At 34.9% G+C, this 18,347-nt stretch overlaps 1 protein-coding gene across 5 annotated transcripts in view; it reads right to left on the reverse strand.

Annotated features, from left to right (window-relative positions):
• The window catches only part of CDC14A (cell division cycle 14A), a 64,365-nt gene that overhangs the window by 4,065 nt on the left and 41,953 nt on the right, over nt 1-18,347 (reverse strand). For all 5 annotated transcript variants that reach the window (XM_026067327.1, XM_026067328.1, XM_026067326.1 and 2 more), the window contains 8 exons: nt 15,345-15,432; nt 14,056-14,286; nt 12,278-12,416; nt 11,214-11,373; nt 8,403-8,518; nt 7,822-7,869; nt 6,600-6,728; nt 5,382-5,709 (listed from right to left, as the gene is read on the reverse strand). In XM_026067327.1, coding sequence (XP_025923112.1) covers nt 5,382-5,709; nt 6,600-6,728; nt 7,822-7,869; nt 8,403-8,518; nt 11,214-11,373; nt 12,278-12,416; nt 14,056-14,286; nt 15,345-15,432 — 1,239 coding nt within the window. The remainder of the gene's footprint in view (nt 1-5,381; nt 5,710-6,599; nt 6,729-7,821; nt 7,870-8,402; nt 8,519-11,213; nt 11,374-12,277; nt 12,417-14,055; nt 14,287-15,344; nt 15,433-18,347) is intronic.

An 18,347-nucleotide genomic window follows, 5' to 3' on the forward strand; every position in this document is an offset into this window, starting at 1 on the left:
AAAATAAAAATCTTGTTGTAGTACCTTAAATGTGGTTATATTTGATAAGGTATTTTTGCAAGTTATAGCTGGGAAATTGTTTTATTTGAAAATTTGAGAAACAGGATATTTTCATCAAATACTTATTGACTAGAATGGCAAGTTGTTTATTATATGAAAATCAGGCTATCTGGTTCATCAGCATACAACAGCATAAAGACACATGAGAAAAGTAAATGGTTTAACTTCTAAACTTACACTGATGAAGGAACAAAAACCATTAGGGAAAATATATGGCTGACAAAACTGAAGAACAACAGGAAAACAATGGTCAGTTATTTTTGTTTAACTAGAACATGGAACATTGTATTACTAAATGGATGTTAACATTTTTCGATACAGAACAAAAAACACCACAGTACTAAGTAACTTTCTCTTCCATACTGGGAAAAAAAAAAAAAAGACACATATTTGCATCACAAAAATGAAGATCCCAATTTCGTCACTAATGAAATTAAAGAACATTCATTAGAGATGAACAGTTAAGAGTCCTACCAGTCTTTAAAGCTCCTGCACCACTAGTGTTAACTATTAGCAAACTTCAGGAGAGAGTATAAGAGTGATAAGTTCTTTGATTTTTTTAAAATAGAGTATCTGTACAATTACAGATGGTTAGCTCCACATCTAACAGTGGTAGATAAGATTCTACTAATAAAAGGAACAGGAATATAATTCATATAATTCAAGAGTTCTTTGATGAGACAGGATAAATGAATAAACACAACCACAGGTATATGTAATGGACTTCCGCCAGTCACATTATCTGATGTGCTCCCATTAGAAAGGGGTGCAATGCAATATACAATATAAACACTTCCTGCAGGAGATCAAGGTTTGGCTGACAAGACTGCATGTAATTTCCACATCTCAAGCAGTGAAGTGAAAATCATTATAGAGTTCTGTTTTTAACAGAATTATACCAGAACTGCTGCCAAGACTTGATGCTGTTCTGTATTTTGTTCATGAGTTTAAGACCACTGCTAAAAATCATCACAAACAAAGTATCTGGATGACAGCAGTTGAAGTGATAAGACAAAACAGTCCTCCTTGGCAGGTAAACTCATTCTATTAAAAAGAAAGTTTTAATATAGCCAAATGCAGAGTTCTACATACAAGAACAAAGAATGGGGGCCATTAAACTAAAATGAAGGTCAGTATCTTGGACAGCAGGAACTCTATTTCCCCCCCGCCCCAAATGAACTTACAGTGCATTACACTTAAAAGGCTAACAGAAGCTATAGATTTACAAGCAGGATAGCACTTTGTAGCAGCTCTATGTACCTGAAAGATTGGTGTTAAGAGTGCTGCATCTGCTTCTTGAAAAAGGATGTTCAGAAACTGTAGAGGACTGTAAAGCTATCAAAAATGATCTTTGGGCCAGGGAAGTGTCATAGATGCAAAAAGTTCAACTTAGCTTATTAAATGAAGACAAAGTTGGGGTGACTGTCATGAAGGTATTTCAAGCTAGGAAGATATAAGGTAATAAAGGACTATAACAGTGGCATAATAAAGAGATATAGCAAGTTTTAGATTAAAAGTTAAAAGGTTTTAAGCATGACTGTACTCAACCAGTGGAACAAACTATCAAGAAAAGTGATATTATCTTCAAAATAAGTCACCATCAAGAAGGATCCGCATTAGCCAGTAAGTTATGTGCTCACTATCAGACAAAGAGCATGCACAGATTAGATGATCAAATAATCTATAATTGGTCATCACAAATATAAATTCTGTAACTTCACTCAGCAACTCAGTCAATGGTGCGTAAGAGGTAACAATTTAGTGCCGGCCATTGATTGTGACAGTGGCACAAGGCCAGATGGTACATTTTAGTTAATAAAGGCAGCACACGCAACATTCGGAATACGTTTGAAAAGCAGATCTTCTGAGAAGGAAAGCAGTTTAACCACTATTATTTCAAAATAAGACTACTTTACAGATAAGTCATAGAAATTTGTATTTTGTTAGAGATTTCCACATTGCATGATTCTTCCTAAGAAATGCTGCTTCCCACTTCACAATATATAAAATCCCTTTTCTCTCAACTCACTCTTTTAGCGAAGACCGGATATAGCATCTAATTTAAAGATCTTGCTATGTTTGACTGTGCGTATCCTCTACTCCTAATCAGCAAATGATAGTAAGCCAAAAAACTGCTGAAAGCTTACACCATTACATCCTTTCATACATTGGTAAGTCATTAAGATAGGTAGGAAGAAGATTAAAAACAGGAGAAACATGCATTCTTAAAAGCTACTTTTTCTGCAAAAATACTTTCTGCTCAGCCTAAAACTTCATACTACACCTAGTAAGTTTGATCTGAATCACTGTGCCAAGTCACTGAATAGGATTGCAAAGGAACAACAATTTGTTTCCCCTTGTTCTAATGTGTGAATAACTACAGCCCCTCTCTACAGTCAAGATGGCTGCTCACCTGCTTATTAACTGCTCCTTTCATCTTGCTTAAAATAAGAGGCAGTGCTCTTTGTTTTTCTCTTTTCCCCAAGTATTTTAGTCACCCTTATCCAAGAAGGCCACAATCCTAAAAGTGAGACAGTGATGTACATGGTATCTGCTCCTCCTTCCCCTCATTGCAGATTTTTTTTTTTTTTTTTTGGGGGGGGGGGAATTCCACTAGGTTGAACCTTTAGGTGTCAACTAATACTACGTTTCTCAGCCTACGCCGATGGAACAAGCCAACTAACCCTGCTTTTGTTGTTAACAAGCCCTGCTTTCTCAGTATAAAGGTATGGCAACTCCACTTTCCAAAGGAGATGACGGTTCTTAATTTTTAAAATGATGCATTTTCATTAGACCTTCTAAGGTTTGGATATTTGAGGAAATGTGTAACATAAGCTCCAACAGCTTACATTATGGCACGTTGAGAACTTTCGACCTACAGTGAACTTCAGCTTGTTTTCCATAGCTGAGTCACATTACAGTTATACAGTGCCTCTCTCCCTTAGGGCTCTGGGTACAGGTGCACATATTTACACAAAATATGCAGCTGTAACTAAAATATGGAAAAAACCCCCAAAGAATTGCTGCTGAAGCATAGCATTTACACAAGGTACAACAGAAGAGAATGGGAATGGATTGACCCTCCAGAGAATTATTGTTCAAATATATCAAATAAGAGACAACACTGAAGAAGAGGAATCAAAAAACCCCCCAAAAAACAAAAAAAACCCATTAGACACACACCCAGACACTATCACTTAATTATTCAGCTAAGTGATTGTTTTCTTGCTTCATTTGCGCATTGACTTTGGTTCTAATATACTCAACTAAAGCCTCTGTCAGTCTTCCTCTTCTCTGAAGACTGGACTTCCATAAGCACATTGGATGAAAAAACTGGGAACACCTAACAAGGATGGCTTTTCAGAATCAGAACTCATGACCAAACGAAAGATTCATGGCTGTCTTGATTCAAACGTCCTCAGCTTGCTATACAGCTTCTTTGATTTTTTTCTCCTCATCTCTACACCCAGAGGTATTAAACCAGATTAGTAACTTGAACTAAAAATAGTATCATACTACTGCTCTAGAACTAGGTTTCTCATAAGATAATTAGGATGCTTTTACATCCAACTTGGGAAAAAGCTCAATTATAAGTAGTCTACCTCATAAGGGTTCCACATAACATGTGAAAAAACATTGTCAAATTCAACAGCTAAAGCATAACTTTGTAAAACTGAAAGGATGAGAAAATATTCAAGATGTCCTTAGCAAATAAGTTACTGCTGATGAGTTTAAACTCAAGTTTAAACTAAATTTAAATGCAACTTTAAACTCAATGCAGAACATACTGATTCTAATATTGTGGAATATTAACATTTATTTGCAGGTATGTTGTGGTGAATAATAGGCTAAATGTACTTGCAAACAAGGGCTTTGAAAGCATCAAGTATTTTAAAGAGATATTTCAGGTCAAACAACCTAGCACAGCAACTCTACTCCTTTTTCAGTGGAAGTTTCCATCAAGCTTATAAGAATACAGAACATCTAAGCAGCATCATGTTCTTTTTTTTCCTAGTTAGGTTCCAGTCACACACACAATCAAATAAATACTCAATAGTCTGTTGTGAAATTAGTTTTCTGCTGTTGTCTATCCCCAAAGGAAGTGTAATTCAAGCTTGCAAGCTAGAAACGTGGCTTCTGAACTGTTAGAGGTGCCACATACTAGCTGTTAATGAGAGAATATCCCTCATTTCTTCATGAAAATACTTTTAGAAGAGAACACAGAACGCATGAACAATCTTTTTGGTTAGGATCTCAACAGCATATAACAGTGCATTGCCTGTTTTAAGACAGCCTCACCACACTCTGGAAAATAGTAGCAGGTATAATACACTGAAGTAAGAAAAGAAAGGAATAGTATTCTGAAGTTAATTTATATGATGGTTATTTTATTGCAGTGACTACAAACAAAAATTAAAAATATGAAGTGTCAGTGCTACTAAACAGAGATTTAGAGGTTCGATTAACTCCTGAGAACATATTTTATTAAGAACACTGTAGCAACTTCTGTGATTAGCAGGACATCAAATCTTTGGATACCTAGATATTTTAAAGTGGTTTTAGAAGCTGACTTCTATGTATGCTTATTCCCCCTGCCCCCCCCCCCCAAAAAAAAAAAATCGACATTCTATAACTGAAGTTATTTTGTAACTGAAGTCTCCCTAGTCTGTCCTCTGGATTTTGCACAGACCCACTTTCAAGTTGCACTAATATATCCATGTAGCTTTTTGATACAGACTCTTTCATACAGAAGAATGGGCATAAAATAACCCCGAGGCAGCAAAGTTGTAAAGTTATGAAAATTAAAGTGTTGAGAGCATCAGAAATATATTGCCTTAAAATACTTCTCCTTCAGTGTTAGAAAAGGTCTAGATTTCAAGTGGACTCATTTTCTAAATGAGTGTTGTCTTTCAGAATGTAACATCTTCCACTTAGTACGACAAATGCAAAAGTTTTTTTAAAACTGTTACTGCATGAAGATTAAGCTACATAGTAAACATAAAATTACTATGTTACGTATAACTTGAAATAAAAATCTAAAGCAGAAGGTAAAAAAGAAAAAGAGAAAAGGTATTAAAGTTGGTTTAACTTTATGAATTATTTATTTTCATGAAACCTCCATGATCTAGAAGCTTGAAAGAGGCAGGAAAAAAGGCAGCTGAAGTGATATTTACTTAAAGTAACAGATAAAGGTGCTGTTAGGTCAGAAAGAAGTCAGAAAGTTATGGTGGGTTACAAGTTTTGGGTGACAGCTTTTCTTGCAGAAGCAAAGATAAGCAGTGGTCAAATGCCTGAAAGGGCTTTTGTGACTGTGAACTTACAGGAATTGATCGACTCAGGTATCGTGCTGGAGGAGCTGTAAGCCCTGTAAAGGAGGGTTGATAGATGCTGTACTCATCTGTCACGGCGTTGTGTGGACTGGTTTGGCTGCTCAGGTTGTTGCCACTACTGCTGCTTCTGTTGTACAAGTTGTTGTTCAGTTCACGGTTATTTCTGTGAGGCAGCTGCAAGCTGCCATTCAAGTGGCCGGAGATTTGGCTTACAGAAAAACCTGTCCTAGAGGACGATGATGCCATTTTGCTCTCATCATCATCTGAAGCAGCATACAGGTTCCCTAGAGAACTGGCTAGCCTGGAGTTTATGGAAACGCTGAATGGAAAACACATGCGGGGAAAAAGATGCACACAATGTATGTATAGAGATATATGAAAATTTAACAGACAATTCAGAAGACATTAGGGGAATAACATGGACCATTCTGAAATAATTAATGTTTGCACACAGCTTCACTTTTTCCTCTCTCAAATAATTAAAACCAGAATTCTGTGTCAGGAGTTCCCAAACTGGGTTTATTCAAGTACTATCACTGCCAGCTTCTACCTCTGTGTCAAACCCCACACATGTGACAGACATGGTATTAAAAGGTTCAGGCAGCAGATGATCCACACTGAAGTACTCTGTGAACATGCAACAGTTGGGGAACTTCTGTTTCTTAAAAGCCATAACATAAGACAAGACTTTAGGTAACCAAGAAAAAAATAGGATGTCCTAAAATACTTATTTTCCTCAAGTAAATGTTTGTACCCAAACGTTATGAAAAAAATCAGTTTCATTTAGCATCCATAATTACTTGGTACAGTAGTAATAATGGAATTAAATGACAATAACTCAAGGGTTCATAAAAATCATTAATTACAACTCAGTATTCTTCTGGGATTAATAGTATATAGAAATTTGTAAGTATTCTTACAAGTCTATAAACTCATCTGAGTTAAAAAACAACATCAACAAACTATGAATGGCATAATACTGTTTCTAGATTGAAATAACCTCCCACAACTCTCATACCAGTAGTTTTCTTTCTTTTTGAGCTGCAAATAGCTAACATTTAACTAGTAGAACAGCAAATTATTTTGTAAGTAAACATAAGCTGTCTTACAACTAAGAACAGCAACCTCTTCATAGATCAGACACATGTTGAAAACCATTGTACTATACAAAAAGTATTTGTACCACAATGAAAAAAGGAAAACAAAAACCTTTTAAGATTAGAGCCTGAGGATGCGGGGGTTCTATTTATTCTTTTCGCAGATGGTGAAATAACTGCCATCACTCTGGAGGCCTTCAGAGGAGACATGGATCCTTCTGAACTACCCAAAGTATTCAGTCTAAAAGGAGTGCAGAGTTTTTATGAGAAGCAAGATTATTATAATTAAAATATACATCTCAAACACATATAGTCTTTAAATATTGACATTTTCAGAAGTGGGAATCATGTTTCAAGTACTGAGAACTCACTAGCACACAATTTACCTGTTCTGAAATTAACTTTTTTTTTATTATCCTCTTCCCAAATTTTTTCCCTTGCTATATCATATTATACAATTATGGGCTACTTCTCACCTTGATTAGGTGAAAAACATTTTGTAGAGGTAAATGTCCATTTTGTTTGAATTTACCATGAAAAAGAATGCTTTTTGTGCTTAATAAGCATGTACAAGTAGAAAAACTTAAACCATAGCTTTCACAAACATCCTCCTTTCCAAATGACAGCAATAACATTTTTGCTAAGGTGCATAAAACATACAGCTCTTTAAAGGGTGACTCAATGACTAAATTCTTCGTATTTTCATAAAGAGTTTTAAGTATGGTGCACTGGGCTACTACAAAAAAGTTAGCATTCATAGGCATTCATGTTAGTTTATTAATCTTTAATAAAACATATCAGTAGTGTGAAATTCTCTCCATCCTTAGACTGGAATATTATCATGATCAGCTCTCAGGGATGAAAGGTTTTGGGTACAAGACTCCAACTACAAGCACATAAGGAATGACACTGAGCAGAAATGGATTTAATTCTGTGCCAAAAAAGGGTAAACAGAAGTCTCCCAAATTAGACTTCTCTATAACACCTCTAAAAAATACGTGTTGCTATAAAACTGATGGTAATATGTTTTCATATTAATGCTTTATAAAGACAAATATTTTATCTTTCATACTCTGTTTTAGATGCAGTGATAAAGGGTCCATTGGTTACAAAAACAAAAGAATTGATTCTACCATTCCTATAGCTCTTAAGTCATACTTTTCACACCAAATCAAAGGAAAAAAGTTGTTCCCTGCCACTTCTGAGAAGTATTCTGAAACTGCTAATCAATCCATGTGATTGAATACAACACAAGTGCTGACAATTTAAGACTAGAGTGGTATGCATTTAGAACTATTATTAAATATACTGGATGATTTATTTCAAGTTAATACCTGAGAGGCTGCGATATTGACCTGGTGTGCAGTGTCATTTCTTCCAGCCTAAAGAAACCAAAGCAGAAATTTAACTAATCAAATGATAATTTTATTTTAAGTATACAAGTATGTCTCATAAGGTTTAAAGTATGAAACTTACAAAAGATAGAGTTAAGAATTATCAACAATCTTTTTCAATTTACAGTTTTAATTTACAGTTAAACAAAAGTACTTCAGGTTTATTTTCAGACTTTGCATTTTTACTGTTCTTGAAAGATTCAAGATTTATATGAAGAATACAGAGAAATAATTTTAGAAACATAACAAAATATTCTTAAAAGAACTTGGTTAAGTACATAAGTTTTAAAATGCTAGATAAACATGACTTTGAAGGTTGAGACATTTTTCTACTTTTACTGCTAAATAACAAGTAGTTATCCTAAGCAGCAAGACAGGAAATAAAATAAATTAATAAAACAAATGTGCAACTATTATACTTAGAAATTTCTATCACAGACCTAGTACAACATCCTTAAACAAGACCATATACTTGCTATAAAGATCTGACAGCACAGACTGAATTTAGAACTGTAAATTACCTCAGAGCTCCAGTTGTAGCAGAACGTGGCTGTCTCCGACTTTTTAAGGCACGAAGTTTATCTCCCTGTGTCATGCTGTTCTTAGTTTCCATACCTGCTTTGTCTTCAGAATCATTCTGGAAAACACCAAATACGCAAACAAAGAAAAACACAGAATCCTTAAGAGCCTTAAGAGTGCAGTTTCAAAACACTGAGCATCTCCGAGTGCAAAGATTAATACTTAAAAGGCGAATCCTACAGTCTTTTACACCCGTTTGGGCTGTACTCTGTCTTTGTGTAGCTCCAGTGAAGTTAATGTGGGCGCGTATTCACAGATGCCTTTTGCAGAATCCAATCTCAAAGTCAGTTCAGGATGCTCGAGTCTAGTGTCAGTATATATTAAAAAACAAGTTTTTCTTCTTAAGTCTGTTTTTATGGAACCTCAACTCCAGCTCAATACTGCATCACTATTTTTAAAGTTGTTAATATGGAGGGGAGAGAGTAGCACGCAATTTTATGATATGCAGAAGACAAGGAAGAAATTTAGTTTAAGATCTGTGTTCTGCAACAGGAGCTAAAAAAATACTTTCCTAAGTTACCAAGTTGTGTGTGGGGGTGGGGGGTTGTTTGTTTTTAAATAAGTTCCTATGACCTTTAGAGAAGTACAGTTTTGGAAGAATTTCCCTTCAAACTTAATAAGGAATAGAGGGTGAACAGACTTCAGAGTTTTAAGTTACTTTTGCAGCACTAGAAAATATTTTAAATTAAAAAAATATTAAAAGTGTGTGCCACTGTTTTTAAGTGCCTATTTATCATTTCTGATTGGTCTCAAAATAGACACATTTCTAAGGCCTAAATATTAAGCAGAGACTGCCTCTTGATTATGTAGCAGAAAAATATGAAAGTTACACAAAGTAGCAAGACTACTGCAATTTTTTTGTAATTGCCAAATGAAAATTTATATTAATTATGCTACTCATTTGACCTCAGATTAAGTATTTGTTTGTATTATAGTAGTTCCCATTGAGCATAAGTGACCTTGTTGTTCTGTATAAAACAGAACAGTTTCTGCCTTTAACCAAGACAAAAGATTGACAGAAGAGTCTATACAATAGAAGCTAATCAAACAGTGTGATGGTCTGTAAGTGTTGCATTAATTATAGGAGAATGTAAATATTGTAGCTAGATTTCGTTGAAGACTATATGCTAGGCCTCTGTCACCTATCACTCAGCCTCAACACTGATCAATTTTGTTTCCCGGTCTTTACCTGCCCAACAGTTATCATATGTAGCTGTCTGTTCTCTCATTCTTAGAACGTATAGATTTTGGAACTGGGAATGTTCCTTTGTTTTGAGCTTCTAGAGAGCCTAGTATAATGAAGTCTTGAAGCATAACCAAAGATACAAAGAGATATAGAAAATTAAATGTTTTCAAAACTGAATGCTAACAGTTTTAATATCACATCTGTAAAAACCTGAAGTGGTCATATTAGAGAGGGTTACAGCACAAAAAGAAGCACTAGGAATAAAAACAAGGACTCAGTTTTTGGGTTCTCATAAAACCAAAATCCATGACTCAGGATGGTTGATCAAAGGGCAGTATGAACATCTGTGTCCTGATGGGATACCTTAAATGACAGAAAATATGTTGCAGAAGACAAAAGGAATGAACGCTATTCCAACAGCTACTTCTGGTGCATTTCAATAGAGTCCACCGTGCTGATTCTGCTGATGCTAGAAGCTACAGCGGGGCACCAGGAAACAACCACTTACAGGGGAGTTGCACTCTGAATCTGTACTTAAGCCGCTACACAGTGTTCAGGTAGTTGAGTTACATGCAAATAAGCTGCCTTGAATACCAGAAGCAGTGAAGTTGTAGCAGCTCAGATTCAAAAACATTACTTCAAACTATATGGCCATGTGTCTGCTGTTTTCATTAGGTGTAAAAGACCAGGCATCTCTACAGTGGTTTGTATTCTCCTGTTAATACTCTCAATAATTACCTTTACAGATGCCAAGCCACAAACTGAAATTCCAAAAGGCAAACAGTTATCAGTACATAATCATCACTGATCTATCATAATCTGGAAGACCACATTATATACATTTCTGTAAAGGTACTATCTGGAAAAGGTGCCTGGTAGAGTTTGCAGGTCTTTTACATCAAAAAAAGTATTCTGTTGGCAGAATAAAAGCTCTTCAGTTACTACAAAGCTAAGATAGGATTAATCAAAAGCACTTTGAACAGTTCCTCTGAACTGCTCCTGAAAGATACTATAGGGCAGAATAACAGTTTATAAGTTTTTACTGGCTCAGTAGCAGAAAGAGGTCCACTTTAGCTCACACTTCAGCCAAATAATTGTTAGGTCTTCGCCCTATTATGTGCACATCACATCCTGTGGCAGTCTACAAAGCTTTGATTAAGGGATGGACATCTGTACACTCATGCATTAGTAGCTAGAAACCTGGAATAAATAATTTCCAGGAGGGAAACTGATTTTTCTTTTTTCCTCCATTCTCCCACAAATACCTGAAAACCCTGAAAGAATGACTTAAAATAATGCAAGCCTGCTGAATTTTGTGAAATGACTTATAAGTTCTCAAAAAAAAATTTTTTTGAGAAGGTTGAGATTTTTTTCTAATTAAGACCCATTTTTTAAAAACAAAAATGAAGTTTACTGTGAAAAAGCAATCTAATACAAATACATGTCTAACAGAGAAAAAACTAAAAATGATCTATAGCTATTTTTATATATATATATATATTATATATACACACACACAAAAAAGTTCCATCTCTGCTTATGTGAAATTTTTCCTCTGAAACCTTACCTCCCCATATTGATCCAACTCCCGTATTTCATTAAAGCTACCACTGATTGAAATGTCATCCAAGCCACAGAGAACTCTGTTAATGTTTCCATCATCAACTACTCGTTGTTTCTGTTTTGATCGGATGAGGTCTCCCTGCAGCCACAACATTGCTTGCTTCCTGTCAGATACAAAAATTAAATAAATATCAACACATTTGTACACAAATAAAAACCAATAAGAAAACATGCTACCCTTTCAGATTGCCAACATCTGAATTATCTGTATATCTTCTTCAGTGGAGAAAGAAAAATCTGCATGAATATCACAAAAAAAGTACGATTTTGAACAGTAAAAGAATCACCATACATGTCTCTAACCATCACAGAAATACTTCAGATAACAAAACTCCATTTTACAAAATCCTAATGGAAAAAGAAAGAATAACTAAACAGGAATTTGGAGCAGTATTGTAAAGGCTTAAAATAAATCTTAAAAATGCACATTAAAAAAATGCACTTTTAATGTGTAGAATAAATGCTGTGTTGCTGTACAGTGTATTATTGGAAGCATGAGTTTTGTATATACAGGTATTGCGCAGTAAAGCTACAGCTGCCTTGCACAGCGGAGTTGGTCACAGTCATGTAAGGCTGAACAGGACTACAGCATCAGCTTTCAGGAAATGGAATATTATATCCTTCAGACAGATGTTAAACATCATCATTTAATTGCTACATCAATATGTGTGTATTTTAATAAAACGCTGTTTGTTGATTAAATCTTTTGTCCACACCTGGAATTTACACTCCCAACACTGATTGTCTTTATCTCCTAAATCCCAGAATACATACAAACTGAGCCTTGAGACTGTCTGCCCCTTAAGATGACAAAATGCCTAGTGCTCCAGAAAAAGACAATTGCTACTGATTAAGTTTGATCTTGATCTCAAATCAACTAATCTTGAATACATTGCAACGGGCAGTAATATACCACCTCAAGATAGAAAGCAGATCCTATAAATAGTTTAAGATGAATAAAGATGTAGAGAAACAGTTGATTCTTAGCAACAAAGAAGGTATACGTACTCTTCCAAGAAGTGTTGCTGTGGTCCTATAATAGAACCTGGTCGACATATTCTTATCCAAGCAATGGCTTCAGCATGTGTGAGCCTGTAGTGTTTCATTATGTAACAGGCGATTAGCGTTCCTGTTCTCCCCAGGCCAGCTATGGAAACGCATATGAACATATTCATGCACAAAATCATGAGTTCATAATTATCAAATTAATTCTGAGTATGGGATATGAGGAGAAGGCTTCTTTGTAATGTTATTCACTACCTTGATATTTGAAGAAGGAATTTCTGGTTCAGTATCTCATTTATCAAAAAAAAAGTTAATAGCGTTTAAGAAAACACAAAACAGTGATCATCCTTGTCATTTGTGTAATTCTACTTCAAAAAAAAATTTTTAAGGCTCTGATATTAAAGCTGTGAAAAAGCTGGATAAGAGTTTCGTATTTATAAACCTAGTAAAAAACAAAGCAAATCAAAGTACCTTTGTACAAAGGCCAACATGCATACTTTACAAGTCAAAACTCAAATATGTGCAAATACATTTGCAGATCACTGCATTTAACAGCATGTTTAACTGTCTTGTGTGCCAGTATATATATATTTTTAATCAAATTTGTTTTAAATAAGGCTAACCTGTATGACTATTCAATGTTTTCTATATAAACAGCAATAAATAGTGAGCAGTATATAAAATTATGTCAGAAGAATCATTTTGAGCAGGGAGAAGTATTTTTAAAGAGACAGGCTGGGTTTGGTTTTTGTTTTTTTTGAAATGCAAAAGGAATGCAACTTGCAAACAGATTATAAAAAGATGTACTATGCTAAACATACAACTGAGTAAGAAAATGGTGTCAGAAAATTGCAGGTAACATCTACCAACTGCATACAATCAATAAGACTTCTGTTCTTTCCTGTAAGTTCCCGCTAATGTACATAACTTCTATAGCAACCTTTTGCATTAAATAGTTTTATAATAACTTCTGGGAAAAGTGATTTCCAGTGTGGAAGTTGTGCCTGGAATACTTCCATAACAAGAGTACAAGACTACTCTTGCTAATCAGTAATTTAAATTATGATTATGTCAAATAGCAGACAGTCAGCTTATTAATACCAGAAGTTTGGGGTTCTAGCTGCACTAAAAACTTGTTAGCAAATAAACTTATTTACCTTTGATATGCATGTTTAGTGCTTGGAGAAGAAATTATGAATGAATAGCACTACTCATTTCAGATCAGCAAACCACTTGTCTCTGCAATGCCCTTACACAATTCTATTAACATAAAACAAGCTGGACTCTACAAAGCCTTTGTTATTCCTCCTTGACTAAGGATGCTTCGTGTATTTTCTGACTGACATGCTGAAACAGGCTGGTTTAAAATATTGGCATCACACTAAACTCACATTAGCTTGAAGTGTGGAAGTCATGCTAAACAGAAAAATGTAAAAGCAATAGTCCAGAGGCATAAAGAAAACCTTTTAGTCTTCAGCATTTCTTAGCCAATTATTATAATGCTATTTGTGCAAGCAAAATGCAAGAGAAGTTTCTATCAACTAAAACCCACACCCTTACATGAAATTAAGAAAAAACCAAAACAATAAACAACAGATTATCACGTGCTTTAAGACGTAGGGTGTAGGACTAAAAAATTTAACAAGTACATGAAAATATCAAGTATTTGTCATACATTTAATCATATATTGTAAAGCAATATTACTTTCAAAACCAGAGTGTGCTTTTTTAAAATTATTTCTGGAATAACTTCAGTCTGAGAAATAAATTAGTGAACATACCTTTACAATGTACAGCAATAGCCCCCTCAGCATTCTCACAGATGTTCAAGAACCTCTGAACTATACTGTCGCTTGGTGTGCTTCCATCTACGAAGAACAGGTCAAAATGCTCAAAACCAGCATCAGTAAAACGTTTTGCCTCATAAATTTTTTTGTTTAGTCTTATGATTGATGTGACATTATGTTTCTTGAAATAAGGAAAGTAGGCTTCAGGTGCATGAAGAGGATAGCCTATAAAAAATAAAGCAAAACCTGTTATAACAAATAAAGCATTTCATGTCACAGATGACAGTTTAAAAGTCCTAATAACCAAAATTCCTCCCCAAACATTTTTCAGAATGTTAAACATTCTAATACTGCAAGTGTTTTACTATTTTATTCAAAACAATACACAGATATTAAGTCATAAAGAAATTGTCCACAAAATGCTTTCATAAAGACCAGCATTAAAAAATATATATATATATATTAAGCACAATACATCTGAAGCACTGTACTGTATCCTGTTTAGCTCACTGCCCTCTACACTAGGGATTTATAAATATATTAAAGCTAGGCATATATACAAGCTCATCATTTCAGAACAGCTGCTTATCTATGGTCAAGCTGCAAATCAGAAGACAATTATAGGATACTTTAAGAGGAGACCTTATGAAGAAGCTAGATTGGTGATCTATAGCATAGACAAGAGGAGCAGCTAAAGGAGAAATTGTAGTACCAGAAATATTCTTCCTCCATTATGAATTTAAAAAAAAAAAGCAGCTTTAAGGCCTTGATTCAGTGGAGACAGAAAAATGATCTTTGAGGAGTTCAGAAAGGTAGAGTGAAATGAAAGGAATTTGATGCTGTTATCAACAGATCTGTACTTGGTTTACCTTTAACTTGCCAACCACTTTCTTTCCCCAGGTCTTTTTTGATAAACTTCTGATCCTTATGCTTGTAAAGCAGCATGCAATTGTTATAAAACCCTTAACACATTCTCATTTACTTTATGTAGATCATCTTTAATTCTGCATATTTATCATATCAGTTGTCTGGCTCAGAAGAAGAGTAAGGGACCTAAGTTTCTCAGGCACTTTGTCACTGATTGGAAGTCACTGACTGCTAGAAGAGACCTTTAGATTTAAGCTCTATAATCTTATATAAAATATTAACTGCACAATTATTTTTGAAGAACAAACTTTCTGCAAGTCTTTACCATCTTTTGCTTATTTGTTATAACTTTTCAACATGCTGGAAATAAGATCAAAGAATAGCATTAAAATGTATATTAGAACACTGAAACATACCATTTTCAAGTTTGCTTTTTGGGTGTGGTCCACTAAATGCTAAAAATTTTCCTGGAATAATCCAGTTGAAGTCACCATTTTCTACTCGCTAAGAAAATTTCAGGAGAGAAAGATAGAGAGAGACAGAGATACATAGAGAGAGAGGAGAAAGCATTTTAATATCTTAAAAACAAAAGAAGTGATCAACTTTTTTTAAAAACTATTTTTAAATGCATTAGACAAAACATTTTAGATGTAACACATATGGGAGAAGCTAATTAATCATAAGCCATTTCCCAGAAATTCTTGCAAACCTCCCCACTCCCCCAGACCCCACAAAAATCCATTTTGCTAAGATTTTCAAGTAAAAGCAAAAAGATCCCATCATCTAAGGTATTTCTCCCTTAGAGGGTTCAGCATTTCAAAAGACACCTACTCATAACAGCACTGGCGAACACCAGTGTTCTTCTATGTTCTAGCAAAGAATATGGAAAAACGCCTCCCCATGAAGCACTGGCTAAGAAAAAGCAATTCGCAGAAAACAAATTAAGACCAACTAGCCTTCAAAACAATTATACTTTCTGTGTAGAAACAGGAATTTACATATTGGCTTAGTAATCACAAAAACAAAGTATAAATCAAATTAAAAGATGGAAAGTTTTTTGTTGTTTGTTTTTTATATGAAGTGTGTTCATTCCTCATTTGGCAACGTAATTATTCTCAACATGAGATTTAAGGACACAGCACTTGGTTCAATTGCATTATGAAGCTTTGTGTTTTTAGCGCTCAGCTCGAAGTGCCTAATGAGTAAAGGGCTCTGCTAATGGACATTGCTGTAGTCAATTCATCGGCTGTTTGGCCGGCTAACCCCATTAGGCTTGTTCCCAGTGTCCTCACACAGGGCTTGCATAAGGACTAGTGGCCTGACTCTCACTGCCAAGTCAGAAAAAAGAAAAACAACCCCAACCTCCCACAAGTTTGTACCGAGGACTGCAATCTCAATATATAAGCACCTCCTCTCCCTTTTTAATGAAAATCCTGCTCAGTAAGTTAAAAGATTTTTTTTTTTAAACCACCAGTTGTTTAACTTCTTTATATTTACAAGGGTTACTGTGGATAATTTAAGTTTCAGCCTATCTGAACAATATACATTCAGCACTGCATACAAATGACATTATTGTTAAAAAAAAAAGAGAGAGAGAGACAGACACACTGAGTATTTTACATCTAGTCCAACAAAAGGGGAATTAGCTGCCTCAATAATGTAGGAGGTTGAAAGAACTATAAACACAAAACTGATTTTTCTTTAGCCTGCTCCCTTAACTCTTATGCAACTTTTCTCCCTCTCACTACAAATTTGAAGACCTAACACAGCAAAAGTCTGGAATATTTAAAGTTTTAGAACTACAGCAGAGGACATATCTAAACATACAAAGCTGACCACCATGTGTGAAATAGTAGAAAACATACAGAAAAAGGACAAAAATATTAAAGAGGACTCCAGGTTCTCGCTTCTTAAACTAAGACAGCAGGCAGCATTCTTTAAACACCACTCATAGGTATATGCTTTCAGAAAGTAGACTAATGTAAGCATTAAACAAGATAATGGGACAGCTTTGTATATAGTTCTAGTCAATTATTTTCATACATTTCTCAAGCAGCTTTACTCAACACATACTATACAGTATTTATTCCTAGAGAATTCCCACCCATCATCATCTGTTTTTAGAACAAATTTTACTGTTGTATAGAGAGTAGGTAGAAGGTAGCAACTTCACATTAAGTTAAACAAACTAAAACAAATGCTAAGAAATTCAAAGATTACGGTTGTAGAGAACAGATTTCTCAATTCAGCCACCACAGAACATGACAGTATATAGAACTCTTACTACAAATAATTTTTATGAACAGCTATATGTAAAAGTGCATCTATTACAATCAATAATTACAGTACAGATTTCTGTGTTGTAAATTAAGTTTTCCCTGTGTATTTCTCTCATGGTTTTCCCTCTTTCTTGATCATTTATGAAGCATTTCCTACAGTTGTGTACTTCAGTGATATGCACTGAATCACACTTTTCTCACTTGTAAAAACAAAATTGTTACTTAACAAATGCTATATAGACATTTAGAAGAAAAAGTATCCCTAAAAACTTGTTTGATATTAGATACGTTCAACTTAAGATGACAAATTTAAAAATGGACATTTTCAGGCTAAGTAAATAAATTTATTTTCATAATTTCCAAGTTTTCTGAAAACACCAATAGAGAAGGGTCCAGGAGAAGAAAACTGGCTGTAAGTAATTTTGGTCTTTAAAAAGACAGTTTAATACATATTCAAATACTCAGTACACATCTACCTTGTATATCCTTCTTGCCTACCAGTGCAATTGCAAGAATTTCTAGGCGTTCCCAAGACAAGTTCCAATACAACTACACAGTTATTACTGACTCCATAAGTGTTTTCCTTCCTCTGAGGTAGGGAAATGGTGGAGAAAGACCATGCAACTATTCTAGACCAGATATGCATACACCTGCTGAGCCTGGGACTTTCTCTGTGAGCCCAGCTCACAGGTGCAGCATGGGGCTACCTTAAAGATTCTCTGCAGCAACAGAGCTTGAAATGACTGTCTGCTATTAGAATATAGAGGCGAGAACAACTTAAAAGGTTTAGGTCTGTGTAAGTTACAGAACGTGGCACTTGAGACATCCAGAGTTTCTGTTCTTAAATTTTGAGAAGGCCAGCAGAACAATGGACAACTTCTGTTAGCTTTTTGGGACTCCATCAGGAAGACATTCTGGATGTATTCCCAGTACTAGAATCTCCATATAATGCTACTGAAACAACTCAGAAAATCTATGTAGCTATCAAAAAAGTTATTTTATATTTGGGACTAACAGCACCTTAAGCAGCAGCTCTGCAAGTCTTGAAGGAAAACACAGAGTCTGTGGATCAGCTAAGAGATTTTGAGTCATGATATGTACACCGGCGGAAGGATGGGGAAGCATAAAAGAGGCCTCAGA

The sequence above is a fragment of the Apteryx rowi genome, unplaced genomic scaffold (genome assembly GCF_003343035.1).
Source record: "Apteryx rowi isolate R43461 unplaced genomic scaffold, aptRow1 scaffold_258, whole genome shotgun sequence".
Lineage (NCBI taxonomy): Eukaryota > Metazoa > Chordata > Aves > Apterygiformes > Apterygidae > Apteryx > Apteryx rowi.